The sequence below is a fragment of the Suricata suricatta genome, chromosome 10 (assembly GCF_006229205.1).
Source record: "Suricata suricatta isolate VVHF042 chromosome 10, meerkat_22Aug2017_6uvM2_HiC, whole genome shotgun sequence".
Taxonomy (NCBI): Eukaryota; Metazoa; Chordata; class Mammalia; order Carnivora; family Herpestidae; genus Suricata; species Suricata suricatta.
In genome coordinates, this window is record NC_043709.1 from 63,114,254 (window position 1) to 63,132,352 (window position 18,099).

The following is an 18,099-nucleotide window of genomic DNA, read 5'->3' on the forward strand; positions in this document are numbered from 1 at the left end:
ATTGTTACAACTGGCTAATGGGATCTCAGTGATTGATTTTACTATTTTCTCCACTTTTATATGTTTGCAATTTCCCATACTAAGTTTAAAAAAAAAAAGGAAAGAAAGAAATGCTCTAAAAATTAGTAAAATAAATCAGACCATTTGTTTACATATTGCCTGTGTTTTGTGCCATAATGGCAGAATTGAATAGTTACAGCAGATTTCATGATTGGAAATGTACATTGTCTACTATCTGGTCCTTTAAAGAAAAAGTTTGCTGACTTTTGTAACAGAACTAAAATAGATGTGACCAAATTAGATTAGGAATCATAAGACTCACCAACTTGTTGGGAATATTGGAATAATGCATGTTTAAGCAACACTATGATTTTAATAAATAAAAGATATGTTTTATGATCCTTATGGATACAGGCTAGGAATTTCCCTCTCCCAAAATTGCAACTAATCAAACAATTAAGAAATTAATAATTGCCAATATTGAAATATTCTTAAAATATCAAATTCATTTTAATAGGACCTTAAAAATTTTACGGCTACTGCTTTTACTAAAATAATATCATATACTGTAGTTTAGTTAAAATCTTAAAATATACAATAAGAAACGAAAACCAAGTGAATAACATTTTCTGAACGTGGTCGATTATTAAAATGGCTGGCTTAATCAGTTAAGCATTTGACTCTGTAATTTTGGCTCAAGTCATGATCTCACACTTTGTGAGAGCCATATCAGGCTCTGTGTTGACAGTGCAGAACTTGCTTGGGATTCTCTTTCCCTCTCTGTCTGCCCCTCCCCGGCTCTCTCTCTCTCAAAATAGATAAATAAACATTAAAAAAAAAAAAAAAAGAATGAAAGGATGAAAGAAAGAAAGAAAGAAAGAAAGAGAAGGAAAAAGAGAGAGAGAGAAAAAAAGACAGACAATGGCAGCCCGAAGAAACAGACTCTAAGATAACCTAGGAAACAGCAGATTAAGATTTTAACCCAGGCATTAGGTATATATATGGATTAAAAGGAAAATTTGTTCTTAAAGAATTGAACAAAAAGGGAAATCTCAGCAGAAATGTATTTATATATCCTCTGCTGAGATTATATATATAGATAGATTTAAAAATATATATGTGCGTGTGTGTGTGTGTGTGTGTATATATATATATATATATATAAGTTGGTTTTATTACCAGCATGGACCTCAATGTGGGGCTTCAACTCACGACCCTGAGATCAAGACCTGAGGTCAAGAGTTGAATGCCTAACCGACTAAGCTGCCCATGCACCCCATGATCTTATAATGCTAGAACCAATGTACACACATTTAAAAAAGAACCCTCTTACTTTACAACACAGAAAAGAAACTTGAAGGAGATCAGAAAACCTAAATGTGAGTAATAAAAGTATAATACTTCTAAAAGAAATTATAAAAGAAAATATTCATGACCCAGAAGACACTGATTTCAGATAAGACCCCAAAAAAAGAGAGAACCCTAAAAGAAAAGTGAGATAAGAAGACTTTATTAAAATTAAACTCAAATGGTTTAAAGACTTAAATGTAAGACCAGAAACCATAAAACTTATGAAGAAAAGCATAGGCAGTAAGCTCTCTGACATCAGAATTAGTAGTATTTTATAGATGTGACTCCTTAGGCAAGGGAAACAAAAGCAAAAATAAACAAATGGGACTATATCAAACTACAAAGTTTTTGCACATCAAAGGAAATCATCAGCCAAATGAAAAGGCAATATACTGAACAGGAGAAGATTTCAGCAAATGATAAGGGAATAATATCCAAAATATACAATAACCCACACAACTCAGTATCAAAAAATCCCAAATAATCCAATTAAAAATGGGCAGAGGACCTGAATAGATATTTCTCCAGAGAAGACATATACATGGCCAATAGCCACATGAAAGGATGCTCAACATCACAATCAGGGAGATGCAAATCAAAATCACAAAGAGGCATCTCCTTACTCCTGTCACGTGGCTATATTAAAACAAAACAAGAAATTACAAATGTTGGTGCAGATACAGAAAAAAGGGTACCCTCTTTACACTGACTTCTAAGTAGTCATCCAAACAAAAATGTTGACTTGAAAAGACATGTGCACCCCTATGTCCACTGCAGCCCTATTTACAATAGCCAATATATGAAAGCAACTTAAGTGTCCATTGATAGATGAATGGCTAAAGATGTGGTGTACATGCACACAGGAATATTATTCAGCTATAAAAAAGAACAAAATCTTGCCATCTGCCATAACATCAATATTATGCTAAGTAAAATAAGTCAGATAGGGAGAGACAAATACTGAGCGATTTCACTTATATGCAGAAATCTAAAAAAAAAAAACAGAACAAAATGGAAACAAACACATATACAGAGAAAAGTCTGGTGGTTGCCAGAATAGAGGGATGGTAACAGAATAGAGGGATGGATGAAACAGGGGAAAACAATTAAAGGGTACAAATTTCTAGTTACAAAATAAATAAGTCATGGGAATGTAATGTATATATAGGGAATATAGATAATAATATCTTTGTATGGTACCGGATGTTATCTAAACTTCTGATGGTGACCACTTCATATGTATAGAAGTGTTGAATCACTACACTGGGACACATGAAACTAACATTGTACATCAACTACATTTCAATTGAAACAACAACAACAAATTCCAAAACTTCTGCTCTTCAAATACACACTATTAAGAAAATAAAAAGGCAAGTCACAAGCTAGGGGAAACAGATCTGCAACACACACATTCATAACTGACAAAGAACTTATATTCAGAATATATAAAGGATTCTTTTTTCTAATTCAGTAATAAGATCAACAATCAATTTTTTTTAAGAGAAAAGATTCAAAAAGTGACTAGACAATCAAACTGCAGTACATTCCTACTATTTGGCAATAAAAAAAAGAATGAACTATCAATACATGCAACAATGTGGTTCACTAAATGTAATGGTAAGTGAAAGAAATCAAACATAAAACAGAATATACTGTATGGTTTCATTCATATGAAACTCCAGAAAAGGGAAAGCTATAGCGGCCGAAGGCAGATCAATGATTGTCTAGATTAGTAGTTGGAGGTGGTGGTGGAGACTGCCTGAGAAAAATATACAATGCATAAATGTGCCAAAACTAATAAAAATTCATGCTTAAAATGAGTATATCTTATTGTATGTACATTATACTTCAGTAAAGTTGGTTAAAATATAAATTAATTTTATCTGAAGAGGGTCTTAGCTCTAGGACTCAAAATCCAAAGGCATAAAAATAAAAAGATTCATCATTCTTATAATCTTGCTACAAAAAATAAATTTCCATGGAAGTATCACTAACACAATACAAATGCTCACATTTGATAAGACTAACCTTCTCTAAGAACTTCTTTAATCACAAATCAATAAAAACAGCATAACAGATATATAGCCAGAAACATAAGTAGAAAAATCAGAGAATGAACCATAAGAAATTTTAAAGAAATCAGAAATACTTATAAGTTTAAGTTAGTTCTAACTTTCAAATAGAGACATATACCCTTCAATATAGCAATTTCATTTCTAGGAATTTATCCTAAAATTATATTTGCATATAAAAACAAAAAAAAGTATAAAAATGGCAGAATAGTGTCCAGGGATAGGTGCCTCCACTGAGTCAATTACTGATCAAAAAAGAGGGCTTGGACACTTATGACAACTAGGGGAGTGCTTGACAAAGGAGAGGCTACTGATCTTTCGTAAGTGAGCACCATGCAAATAGTAGCTACTATTCCCATTCCTCAATGGCCTATGTTCCTGGAGTAGCTGGCTGGTACGAAGGCAGGCAGTAGGGACTTTGTCCTCCAAAAACATAGGGTGTATTGTGGTTTGATAGATCCCTGAGGATTCAGTGCTGATGCCTGCCTTAGTTTCATTCCTCTTTGAAGCAGCAGATTCCTCTAGCAGTATCTATCAGAATACTTCAGTAATACCAGGAGTGGGAGAATCAGATTTCAGTGTTAATATTGTAGAATATTCTGAATATCTAGTTCTCAAAAAATAAAAAAACAGAGACAAAGGAAACTATGGTCCACCATTCACAGGAAAAAAAAATTTCTTTTTGATAGAAACCATCCTAAGGAAGCCCAGACACTGGAATTATTGGCCAAAGACACTGAATCGATATATCTTCCCCCCGCCCCCCCGCAATATTTATTTCTGAGAGTGAGAAAGCGAGCTGGGGAGAGCAGAGAGAGGGAGACACACAGAATCTGAAGCAGACTCCAGGCTCTGAGCTGTCTGCACAGAGCCCAACACAGAGCTCAAATCCATGAATGTGAGAATGATGACCTGAGCCAAAATCAGACACTTAACTGACAGAGCCACCCAGGTGCCCCAAATCAACTTTCTTAAATGTGCTCAATGAGCTAATGGAAACCATGGACAAACCTAAAAGTAATCAGGAAAAATGTGTATGAACAAAACAATTTAAAGGAAATCAGTAGGCCTCTCCTCTAAGAAATGCTAATGAAATTATCCTGCGTGAAATAAAAATATCAGATAGTAACTCAAAGTCATAAGAGAAAATAAAGAATGCCAGCAAGGATAATTACATAGGTAAATACAAAAGAAAATATTACACTTTTGGTATAGAATTCCTTTTATCAGATTTAAAAGAAAACGAATACAATAGAATACAGAAGCAGAGTATTTGTACACCACTGAAACTAAGTTAATATTATTCAAATGAGGTGGTTATAAATTTAATTTTAACCTCCAAGAAAATCATACATACACACACACTTTAATGTCTGACTCTGGCTTAGGTCATGACCTTGCAGTTCATGGGTTTAAGCCCTGCATTGGGCACTGTCCTGAAAGCTCAGATTCTGTGTCTCCCTCTCTCTCTGCCCCTCCCCTGCTTGCACTCTGTCTCAAAAACAAACATTTAAAAATATGTGTATATATATTATATATATATACACATATATATATATAATATATATACACATACATATATATATAAGAAATAAGGAACTAAAAATTGGTATATTACATTCAATCTTTTAAAAAGGCAATAATAGAAAAATTGAGGGGGGAAACATGAAAGACATACAGAAAACAAATACTTAGATGGCATAAGTATTCTTCCATATCAGTAATTAATGTTTAAACATTAAAGTAAAGGTTGAGATAGGTGAGATTGATTAAAAAAAACAGGATCCATCTATATGCTATCTATAACAGACCATTTAATTTCAAGGACACTGAAAAGTTAACAGGATGGAAAAAGATATTCCAAGCAAATAGTAACTAAAATACAGCTATGATGGCTATATAGTTGACTGTTTCAACAACACAGGTTTGAACAGCACAGATATACTAATACACAGATGTTTTCAATAAATACAGTACAGTACTTTAAATGTATTTTCTCTTTATGACTTTATCATCTTCTTTTCTCTAGTTTACTTTATTATAAAAATACAGTATACAATATACAACATACATTTGTTAAATGGTACTGACATTTACGTAATTGGTAATAGGAGGCTATTCTAAGCTTTTGGGAGGTAAAAATTATACATGGATTTTCAACTGCATGGGGCAGGGCAAGTCAGCACCCCAACCCTTGTGTTGCTCAAGAGTCAATCATATCATTATTGGGCTTGAGACTTTAAGTTACAAAAGGTTACAAGAGACAAAGGACATTATGTATTGATAAAAGGCTTAATCCAGCAAAAAAAAGATTTAAAAAACAAACCACTGATAGGTATTTGCCAAGAAAGCCTGAAGATAAATAAAGCAAACACTGACAGAACAGAAAGGAGAAAAAGACAATGCTACAATTAGAGACTTCAATAATGAAGAGCAATCAGAAAATACAGAATCTTACTTACGCATAAAAAAGAATGAAATCTTGCCATTTGCAACAACATGGATGAACCTAGAGTATAGTGCTAAGTGAATTTAGATAAAGACAAATACCATATGATTTCATTCATATGTGAAATTTAAGAAGCAAAACAAATGGAGACAAAAAGAGACAAACGAAAAACTACAAAAACTAAAGAGAGCAAACGGATGGCTACCAGAGGGGAGGTGGATGGCGGAGGGGTGAAATAGGTGAGGGGGGATAAAAAGTACACTTATCATGATGAGCACTGAGTAATTCAGAAAACGGTTGCACATCTGAACAGCTGAATCACTACATTTTACACCTGAAACTAATATAGCACTATATGTTAACTATACCAGAATTAAAATTAAAATTAAATCCCAGCCAGGGAAGGGGGAAAAAATGGAGAACTCACACACCAATATAAACCAGTCTAACCTAGTAAAACGCTCTTCCAAACACCGGAATACACATTTTTCTCCAGTTACAGGGAACATTCTCCATGATAAACCATATATTGTGACAAAAGCAACTTTTAATAAATTCAGAAAGATTGAAATCATACAAAGTATCTTCTTTGACCACAATGGAATGAAATGAGAAATTAGGAAGAGAAGAAAAAGTGGAGAATTAGCAAATATGTGGAAATCCAACAACACATCTTCTTAACCAACAGGTCAAAGAAGAAATAAACTTTAGAAAATAACTGGAGATGAATAAAAACAAAAAACACATCAAAACTTACTGGATGCAATGAACAGTACTAAGAGGGAAATTTATAGCTATAAATACCTTTGTTAAAAAAAATAAGCCAAATACAGAGACTTACCCTGCATGATTCCACTTATATGCAATGTTTAAAATAGGAATCATAAAGACAGAGACTAGAAGAAAGGCTATTAGAGGGTGGAAGAATGGGCAGTTATTGTTTCATGGAGTTTGTTTGGAATGATGCAAAAGTTCCAGATAAATACTGGTGATGGTTGCCCAGTGATCTGAATGTATTAAATGCCACTAAGTTGTATACTTAAATGGTAAATTATATGTATGTATATTCTATAAACACAAAAAAACTTCCAAAGAAAGCTTAAGAAATAATGTTTCTTTATCATTATTTGTAAACAAGAGAAGCAAGTTAATACTTGTCCATGGAGAAAAATGGATAATTAAATTGTGATACACATGAACAATATTGTTATGTATACTTGAAACAACAGTGAATGAAAAGATCTTAGAGATCTATTAAGTGAAAAGAACAACTGAGTGTCTACTGTATATTCTTATTCATGCAGAGAAAGAAAGAAAATTCCTACATGGATATTGAAAAAAATTCTCATCATGTCTGGAGGAGATCTGGGAAAGGGAAACTGAATTAATTGTTAATTATTTAATATTGTTTGACTTTCTTATGACACACAAGTATTTTTAGTTTTCAAATTCTGAAATATATAAAAGGAACATATAAACATATATTCTGTATGACATTCTGTAATATATATATATCTTTATGAAACACAGATAAAACAATATTCTCAGTCATAAAAAGTCAATTAATTAAAACAGATGAAACACTGCCTCTTAATGAAATTATCAACAGGCGGACCAACGTCCTTCCCTTAATCCCTTTGTCCTCCAAGATCACCACTTGTGAATCACAGAATTTCCAAAATGAAAAGCATGCACATTTCAAAGAAACAAACCAGGGCCTTAGAGGTAAGCTGACATGCCTAAGATCAAAGAGCCTGTGGCTGAAAGGAGCATCAAGGGTTGCAATATAGGATTTCTGGCTCCTGCACCTGCCTTTCTGGATGCTAGGTTATTTGGTTTTAAGTAATGATATAAAACAGCAAATAAATAGTAATACTTACAATGAAATATAGAGAGATATGTATTTTTTTAACATTATACCTAAGACCTCAGCAAAAGTAATCAGCTGTAAGAAATGGGAGGTATAAGGAATAATAAAAATAGTGATTATTTGTAGATGATATGCTCTCTCAGACAGATATGATAAAGGAGTTCAGTAAGGTTCCTACAGACAGTAACACTAAAAAGAAAAAAAAATTTTTTTTAGTTTATTTATTTTGAGAGAGAGTGCACATGCACATCTGAGCAGAAAAAGGGCAGAGAGAGGAGAGAATTCCAAGCAGGTTCTGTGCTGTCAGTACGGAGTCTGAAGCAGAGCTCAAATCCACCAACCATTAGATTGTGACCTGAGCCATAATCAAAAGCTGAACATTTAACTGACTGAGCCACCCAGGTGCTCCAGACAGTAACAATTAAAAAAAAAGAAATCACTAAGCTACCATGGAGAGGGGGAAAGCAACAAAAAGTACCTTAAGGAAGTAATCATAAAATACAATAAACCTGAGTTATCAGAAAAATGTATACTAATAATGTTACCACAATATATAATAATGCAGGGTGAAACTGCAACTGTCTCCAAAAAAATCAAACACAATTCCATTAATTCCAATATGGTTTTATCTGGTTGGTTGTTAGTATACTTAGTCAAACATTCTAAACTTTATATTGGAGCGGGGGGCACCTGGGTGGCTCAGTCAGTTAAGCATCCAGCTTTGGCTCAGGTCATGATCTCACTGTTCATGGGTTCGAGCCCCGCATTGGGCTCTGTGCTGACAACTAGTTCAGAGCCTGGAACCTGCTTCAGATTCTGTATCTCCCTCTCTCTCTCTCTGACCCTCCCCTGCTCACGCTGTCTCTCAGAAACAAAATAAAAAATAAAAATAAACTTCAAATGGAAAAGTAGTAGTCTAATAGTAACCAAGACAATCTTAAAAAATATGAAGAAGGGAGGATTTGCATAAGAACATAAGGATATTCTAAAACTACAGTAATTAGGGACACCCAGGTAGCTCAGTTGGTTAAGCATCTGACTTCAGCTCAGGTCATGATCTCACAGTTGGGGAGTTCAAGCCCTGTGTCGGGCTCTGGGCTGACAGCTCAGAGCCTGGAGCCTGCTTCCGGTTCTGTTTCTGCGTCTCTCGCTGCCCCTTCCCCACTCATGCTTGCTCTCTCTCTTTCTCAAAAATAAAACATTAAAAATTAAAAACATAAAACTACGGTAATTAAAAGTGATGTTTCAATAAAGACTGATAGAACAGACAATGTAAAGCAGAGTTCATAAATGCAACATTACACACAAACTGTGGAAAGAAATACCACTCAACAACTAAGTGTTGAGACAGCTGCCTTTCCATATATGGAAAAAAAATTAAATTCCTATGATATCCTGTACATCAAATTAATTCCAGATGTATTAAGCCTAAATCTGACACATAAAACTTTAAAGCTTTTAGAAGACCTAGAAGAGTATCTCTATAGCCTCAAGTCGAGAAGGGAGATAACAGGGTGAAGCAGAGGAAACAGAATGACAAATAATAGATATCTTCATGTTTAAAAGTTAGTATTACTACCTACCACACATCAATAATATTTAAATAATACCTTAGGTAAGTGCCTAACACAAAATATCTTAATGTAAGCTTCTCTCATTCTGGTTCTTCCACTTACTAGCTGTGTGAAACTAGGTAGCTAACCCACTTTCCTTGCCATAAGATGGAGAAAATAAGAGTACCTGCCTTATTAAGTTCTTATAAGAATTAAATGACTCTATACGAATAAAATGCTTAGAACAGAAACTGATACATGTTAAGAGCTCAATAAGAATAAGAATGATGTACTGTAATCATCATCATAATAATCATATTACATAGGGAATGAGTAGCGTATCAAAGTAACTTCACGCTTAGGATTTTGTTTTAGATGGCAGCTATGGTAGCAACTGAAGAATGGGAAAGCAAGGGAAAGGCTGAAGGCATAACACTTAAAAGGCTACTCCAATTATTCAAGCCTAAACAATGGCAATAATAATTGAAAGAAGTTTTGAAGGTAGATTTCATGGGATCAAGAAAAGATTAGACCTGTAAAGACAGTGAACAAGTGTCATCAATGACAGTTCCCAGGTTCCAAAAAGGACAAATGTTAATGTGATGATGCAGTTAATTTTGAAATAAGGATGACAGTATTGACAATGTTTTTTACCTTTACTAAAAAATCATTCCTGCTTCTCACTTTGAGAGCTGGGATTATCTTACATGCTAGCAATCAGCATCTAACTAAAAGTTCATGCTGTCTGAAGTTATGTCTTTGGAAAGAATTGCTATCCTATCAACTAATTTTCTAGCACATTATATGAGACAGAAATTTCTTTTTAAAATCATTACAGGTTTAATAAAACATCCATCTGTGTTTTTTAAATTCTCAGACAAGCAACAAAAACTTTCTGGCTTACATAAGCCTCTATTTACAAAATGTTTCTTACCATGATTGGCTTGCCCTGAAATGTTTTAACTTCTTCTCTTAAGTATTTGAAAGCCTGTTAAAAAAGCAGAAAGGAAATTCCATTAGCATTCAAATATTTTATTAAAGCCATCTTTATTCTATCAAGAATATTGTATTAGCAACTATCTCCAAAATAAACAATAAAAAATTCTGAAGTCAATTTCATTAATCAGGTGATAAGAAATAAAAAAATAATTAATAGCTCAGCTAAAGTTCACATTTACTACAGACTGGCTACTATGGATTTATACCAAAAAAGCATGCAAAATTCAAAGTAGACCCAAAACATCACTACATACATATTTAAAAATGGTTCAGAATCAGTGGGGCGCCTGGCTGGCTCAGTTGGTGGAGCATCCAACTCTTGGTCTAACATGAGTTTGAGGCCCAAGTTGGGTGTAGTGTTTACTTAAAACTAAATCAATCAATCAATCAATCAATCAGTGAGTGGTTTTAAAATGCTATTAGATATATTTTTGGGGTTTTGTTCCAATGAATAGTACTTCTCTTTAAGTTGAACATGACGAGTAAGTAAAATCATTAATGTCAAAATTCCAAGAATCAGAATGAAATTTACTGCAGCCTAGTATGTACACGCTGGAAATACTAACTACTGAGCCCATGGTTCCCAATCTCCATGTTAATTTTAAAATTGTGTGCTGTTTTATTAACAGGAAACAAACTGCTCTTAAATTGAAAAAGCTTTAGAAAATGATCAAAAAGGAAACCAATTAATAAGTACAACCAAAAAGGTAAACAAGGTGCTTAATAATCTTTACAAATATTATTGTGAGTGCATATTTTCTCAATTAAAATATACTATTACTTCGTTTACCACCAAGACTTCAAATCAAAAGAAAAGTTTTCTTCTCACCTGTTGTGCATCAGTATCTGACTGGAAAGTGATATACCAGTTGCTATTGTGTGCAAACTCACAGCTTATCACCTTGGGGCAATTTTCATTTTTGAACAAAGCTTTAACTTCCTAAAAAAGAAAAACCTTAGTTAACTCTATAAAGTGTATCAACAATAGGCTTTTTTTAATGTCTTCTGGTCCTGTTTCTAACTGTCATGCCTTCTGCCTATTCTTCTACCGAGTAGATAGATCATCTTCTGAAACAAAAACATGCATACTTACATCATATATTTTGTATACAATTTAGAGAGAGAATCTTATCTTAAAATCAGCAAAACTGCCTCAAAAAATTAAAAACAGAGATATCCTGGGGTGCCTGGGTGGCTCAGTTGGTTAAGCGTCTTGACTTCAGCTCAGGTCATGAACTCACAGTTCAGGAGTTTGAGCTCCACATCAGGCTCTATGCTGACAGCTCAAAGCCTGGAACCTACTTCATATTCTCTCTCTACCCCTCCCCTGCTCATGCTCTGTCTCTCTCTTAAAAATAAATAAATATTTAAAAAAATTAAAAAAAACCTGAGATACCCTAACCAGCAATTGTACTACTATTTATCCAAAGGATACAAAAAATAAAAATAAAAATAAAATTTAAAAAAAACAACAAAGGATACAAAAATACTCATTCAAAGGAGCACATGCATCCCAATGTTTATAGCAGCACTATCAACAATAGCCAAATTATGTCCATCCACTGACAAATGGATAAAGATGTGGTAAATATAGAAATATGACTTGGTTATTAAAAAGAATGAAATCTTGCGGTTTGCAACAATGTATAACTAGAATGTATTATGCCAAGCAAAGTTAGTCAGCGAAAGACAAATTCCATATGATTTCATTCATATGTGAAATTTAAGAAAAAAAACCAGATGAACATAGGGGAAGGGAAGGAAAAATAAAAACAGAGAAGGAGGCAAACTATCAGACTCTATTTATTTTAAATTTATTTTTGAGAGACAGAGGGAGACAGTGTTAGCAGGGGAGGGTCAGAGAGGGAGACAGACACAGAATCTGAAGCAGGCTCCTGATGTGAGGCTCGAACCCACGAACCGTGAAATCATGCCCTGAGCCGAAGCTGGCCACTCAACCGACTGAGCCACCCAGGTGCCCCCATCAGACTCTTAAATACAAAGAACTGAGATGTAGGAGAGCTGTTGGGTCGGGGGAGGGGCATTAAGGAGAGCACTTGTTGGGATGAGCACCCGGTGTTATGTATAAATGATGAATCACTAAATTCTACTCCTGAAACCATTGTTAAGAGTATATGCTAACTAACTTGGATTTAAATTTATAAATAAATAATTTCAGCAAAACTGAAGCATTTCACTCTTAAGCTAATTTTCCCTAACAGTAAAATCTCTTGAGACCTCCCAGGATTAAAAAAAAAAAAAAAAAAAAAAAAAGTATATCCTCCATTAACATTTTCTAGGTGCTCAGAATTTATTTTTATGCATTCTCAACTCAATCCAGATGCCCTGTATCAGTCGAAGACATGAACTCTGTACAAAGACAGCTTCACTTTTCCTTAACTGAAACCAAAATTTCAGTAACTGAAAACTAAAACAAATCTGTGGATTTCAAAAGAGATGATTACCAAAACCCAGAACTGTGTTAACTGTTAACAGCTTGAAAGAAATTTATCAAATTTTTTTATAAAGAAAGAATTTATAAATTAAAAAAACTTTTCTTAATATAAAGAAAGAAAACAACTGGAAGTTAACATTAAGTAACTCTTGACAGTTATAGAGGGAAAGGAAACATCTACTGAAATACCATGCTCGGTGAGACACAGACTTATCCTGAGAATAATCCTGTGTTAAAGATTTTCTCATCTGTTGTACAGTTGAGGAAGTGGTAGCTCAAACTGTTTAACCTACACACTGTAACAAAGAAGAACTCAATCCCAGATTTGTATAATTCCAAACTCCATTTGGTCTAATACTTATTTAAGTTCAAGGAAATTCAGTAGTAACCAATAATTCCCAAACACAACAAATCAGATTAGGTTAAAAGGCCCTGCAAAATATCAAAGTATAACAAGAAACCAATTTTTAAAAAGGTAATTACTAAGCTGATGGGACAACCAACATACTAACAGTGAAGTCTAATCCCGTCTCCTAATTCCCTCTAATTTTTACTATATTGAATTTTTAAAAATTCTCTACTTATGATGAAATTTTCTTGGATCAAATACTACTTGAAAACAAAAGTGTGAAGTTGTGTGACATTTGTTAAGTGGTGAAATACCACCAAGTTCAGCTAATAAAATTCTCAACCAGTCCATAATTTACATTTTTGTAGAACTGTCTATGAACTGCCACCCACTGATCTCTCTCTTCAAAATCCATAATCTCCAGGGGGTATAGCTCAGTGGTAGAGCATATGACTGCAGAATCCATACTCCTGAAATATTTTTAATTCCCTTAAATGCATAAATTGATTCATTTACTTAAATCTCAGTAAAATCTCTTTATTTTAGCCTTTATTATTCTTTAGGAAGAGTGAAGTTCATATATTTATTTTCCCAAGTACAAAAAGAGCAATCTGGGTCAAAAGTAATAAAAATATTTGTTCCACCTGACAGGAACCTTTATGGTCCCACTCCAAATCCATGATCCAATTTCCATGATTATTGACTAGGCCGACTTTCTCGGTTTTAGTCTTCTTCTCACTTCCTTTACTTTCTTTTTTAATGAATAGTATGTTGCTGCCTTTTTCCTTTTATTTACTATTTTTCAGATGTATGACCTATTTATTCAGAATATAAATTACAGTAACTATAAAAATGATAATAGATAATCTTATATTTGTTTTACATGCAAGTACTGCTCTGAGCTCTTTATATACTAATTCAGTGCTCACAACAATCCAAGGTCATACAGCTGGCAAGCAAAAAGCTAGAATTCAAATCCAGGCAGCTTGGTTCTAGAGTACAGGCTCATATATTCTACACTGTTTCTTAATAATCCAAATATTCACTGTTTCTTAATAATCCAAATATTCTTCCCATTCTGCAATTTTCCTTTTAATTTGTTACTTTTGACATAGAGTTCATAATTTTAAACAGAAGTTCTATCCAGTGACAGTTTCTTTTCTAATTTTACTGTTTCTAATTTCAGGAAGTCTTCATTCTAGAGAAGTGAATGGGCAAAAAGATTAACTACTAATATGGCAAATTTGTGAGGTGGCAAGAATTTAAAACTTCTTTTTTAAATGACTAATAAAGGGGCGCCTGAGGGGCTCAGTCAGTTGAGCCGCTGGCTTCGGCTCAGGTCATGCAGTTCATGGGTTCGAGTCCCACGTCGGGCTCTGTGCAGACAGCTAGCTCAGAGCTTGGAGCCTGCTTCAAATTCTGTGTTTCCCTCTCTCTCTGACCCTCCCCTGCTCACGCTGTCTCTCTCTGTCTCTCAAAAATAAATTTTAAAAAAACATTAAAAAAAATTTTTAATGGATAATAAACACCACATAACAGTTACTATTAATAAATTCTCCCCATCTCTAACGTATTATGCATTAACATAGCAACTTAGTGTGAAGCTCTGTGGTTTAGTGGTTTTGAAAAGGGCTCTGAAATCAGAGTGAGATCAAACCAGATACTGTCATTTAAAAAGCCCATGTGTCCTTAGGCAAGTTATTTAACCATACATACTAAGGCTCAGTTACTTATCTATAAAACAGAGATAATAAAACCTTAGGCTTTAAATAACCACAAAGTACACTGCACAACATGTGATAAAACCCAATTATTAAATAAATGTTATACATACATGATTATTTTATTAAAGGGTCTATTTCTGGATATGCTGTTTCATCCAAAACTTACTATTACACCTATTTTATCATTATACTATGCCATCTTTACAACTGCAACTTTGTTTGATATTTATTAGCTAGTAACTTCATTCCTAAATTTATTCTTTCAAATGAATCCTCAAGTTCCCAAAAGAGCCTATTTATGTTTTAATTTCCAGTCCTCCCTCTGTACCATTCTTCCAGTGTTTCAGAATTTACATAAAAATTTATTCTATTCACAGTAAATGATATGAGGGCACTGACTTATACTTTGCTTGTTTACCTCCTCCACTTTAGACAGTTAAAAAACACTCAGCTTTAACAATGCTTAATAATACCTCTATAGGCGTAGTTTCAGGAATCTCTCTAAGAATCACAATACAACGCTTATGACTTGGTCTCACTTTCTCGCCCTTCTCATCAACTTGTACCATGGGAGAAGCTGCAATTAAAAAAAAAGATTTCATTCAAAAGTGACGAGGAGAGATATTAATAATGTCATTAAAAACTATTTCTATTTCCAAGTGAATAAATTAGCAGAAGCTAATATCCTAAAGAAATTAAGCTGTAGATCCAAAGGTTACAGTTACAATAAAATACTTTGAGATTAATATACAAAAACAATGTTAAATGTTATTCTTTCAACAAACACACAGAATACCTACTTTGTGTCGTGGCACTGCACTGGGACTGAAAAACTTACAGGAGCATACAATACATATCTAACATGGTAATTACCCTGTGTACAGTTACCAAATTCTGTATTTCTGGGAGATAACAAAATCAGTGTATTCGCATTCCACTCTTGTAATCAGATTACAGTACTGCATTCTAATGTGAAGAATTCTTCTTAAAATCTAAGAAGCACTTAAACTAAGAATTACTCTAAATGATTAGAACTTTTCTTTGATTTTAACATATTTATTCTTCCATATTATTACACTTAGAGGCCATCTTTTAGATGCTCATTTTGAGAAAATATGTAATGAATATGCCACATAGCCAAAAGTTTTATTTGTAGTCCCTTCAGAGAGATAATATGCTCTATCTCTCTGAACAGGTAAGTAGCGAGAATAAAAGAAAACACGGAAGAAGGGGTAGATGTAATTACTAGGTTCCAGCCCTTAGAAGTAGAGGATTCTGCTGGTCTCTTGGGCTGATTTTTTTCTGATGACAAGACTGGCTCATTTTAAGAAACCATTGCACAAACCACTCAGAGACTTCATAAATGTATTTAGCCCTCTGAGAATGGAAATCTTCTATTCCCATATAAGTCTACTACTGGACTTGGTATATTTAACTTTTAAACATTTTTAACAATACATTTCATATAAAAGTGAAGACCTGCCTTTATTCAGTCATACAGTTAAAACTTTGGTAAGGTTGTGGTAAAAGAGGTTACCAAGAAATACTGGATTGCGAGTAACTTGTTCTGCAAGTGTTCCCCAAGGCAAGCAAACATTTCTAATAAATTTTAACTTGATAAACGAGCAATGCCTGGCAATACAAGTAGTCTATGACACCAATGTCACATGATCACAACTGAACCAATAGTTCTTGAAATTCACTTTGATATACAAATGCTTTGGATTATAAGCATGGTTCTGGGATGAATTATGCTTGCAAACCAAAGTGTAAGTAAGTAGGTATCAAGACAAACAACTAAAGTACAGAACAGATATAGAAGCTGAATACCAAGTCAGTAAAAATAAATTACTGGAACAGAATAACAAAAAATAAGGAGTTAACAATTCCCTGACTGATGAGCACAGCTAAATATACGAATTGTCAATTCATGATGTTGTATACCTGAAACTAAGGTAACATTGCTGTGTCAACTACAATTTAAAAAAATGAAAATAAATGGAAAATTAGCACCTGGGTGGCTCAGTCAGTTAAATGTCTGAATTGTGGTTTTGGCTCAGGTCATGATCTCACAGTTCATTAGTTTGAGCGGCACCAGGGTGGCTCAGTCGGTTAAGCATCCAACTTCGGCTCAGGTCATGATCTCATGGTTTGTGAGTTTGGAGCAGAGCCTGGAGCCTGCTTCTGATTCTGTGTCTCCTTCCCTCCCTCTCTCTCTCTCTCTCAGCCCCTCCTCCACTCTCTATCAAAAAAATAAAGTAAAAAAATTAAAAAAAAAAAAAAGAAAAAAAAAGAAAAGAAAAGATAGAATAGTTCATGAATTTTAAGCCCCGCATTGGCCTCTGTACTGACAGTGTGGCGCCTGCTTGGGATTCTTTGTCTCCCTCTCTCTGGGCCTTTATCCTGCTTGTACACTTTTTCTCTCAAAAATAAATAAAAATTAAGCTAAAAGGTATGATTTACATACATCTCAACACTTCAAGAATTAGATCAGGGTCTGTGGTCAGCTTTTTTATTTCTTCCATGTTGGCAACTGTCCAAATTGGGATGAACTGATCACTGTCCATTTGCGATATTAGGTAAAGATCCTTTGATAAATTTTCTCTGAAAGAAATAAACAGAAGAGTCCTATAAAACAAACAATTCTTAAAAGGCATCTAAAGAGGTGCCTTATTCACTTTTGTCACTAAGTCTAGAAAAACAAAATTTGCTATCAGAAATAACACAGTGAACTATGAAAACACATAATATACACCAGGATACTCTAACAACTTCCAGAAAATTTCTGAATTCCCAAATATATCAGGCCAATAGTTTTGAACAAGTTTTGAACTTTATGGAATTATATTGATATGGGAAGAGGCTTAATATTAAATTGAAAAGTGTATTACAAAATATTACATAAACTGTAGTTCCATCTTATATAAATATTTTATCACTGATGTCAGAATGTCCATATGGGGAAAAGTATAGCTTTAACCATGTGTTGGACTGTAAAGGATTTAAAATTTCTGAAAGCTTGCATTTTTTATTTAAGTTTCAGTAATAAATTTAAAACTAAAACAGTTAAAGTTAGAAGATTCTTAAAACATATTTAAAAAGATATAAACACTTCTATATTAGACATAAAATCTTATGTAACAAAATGAAGTAAAATCAAACTCATGCTGTCTTCTCTATATCAGATCTTTGAAATAGTTTGGTTATAAATAGATGGAAATCTTTGCTTAAAAGCTGCCTTTTCTCAGTGACCCTATTTAAAACAGAAATTATCC

The 18,099-nt window shown here is 33.7% G+C and overlaps 1 protein-coding gene across 6 annotated transcripts in view; it reads right to left on the minus strand.

Annotated features, from left to right (window-relative positions):
- LARP4 (La ribonucleoprotein domain family member 4) overlaps nucleotides 1-18,099 on the minus strand; it is a 74,995-nt gene that overhangs the window by 21,178 nt on the left and 35,718 nt on the right. For all 6 annotated transcript variants that reach the window (XM_029953917.1, XM_029953916.1, XM_029953918.1 and 3 more), the window contains 4 exons: nucleotides 17,292-17,428; nucleotides 15,298-15,401; nucleotides 11,126-11,236; nucleotides 10,232-10,285 (listed from right to left, as the gene is read on the minus strand). In XM_029953917.1, the coding sequence (XP_029809777.1) occupies nucleotides 10,232-10,285; nucleotides 11,126-11,236; nucleotides 15,298-15,401; nucleotides 17,292-17,428 (406 nt within the window). The remainder of the gene's footprint in view (nucleotides 1-10,231; nucleotides 10,286-11,125; nucleotides 11,237-15,297; nucleotides 15,402-17,291; nucleotides 17,429-18,099) is intronic.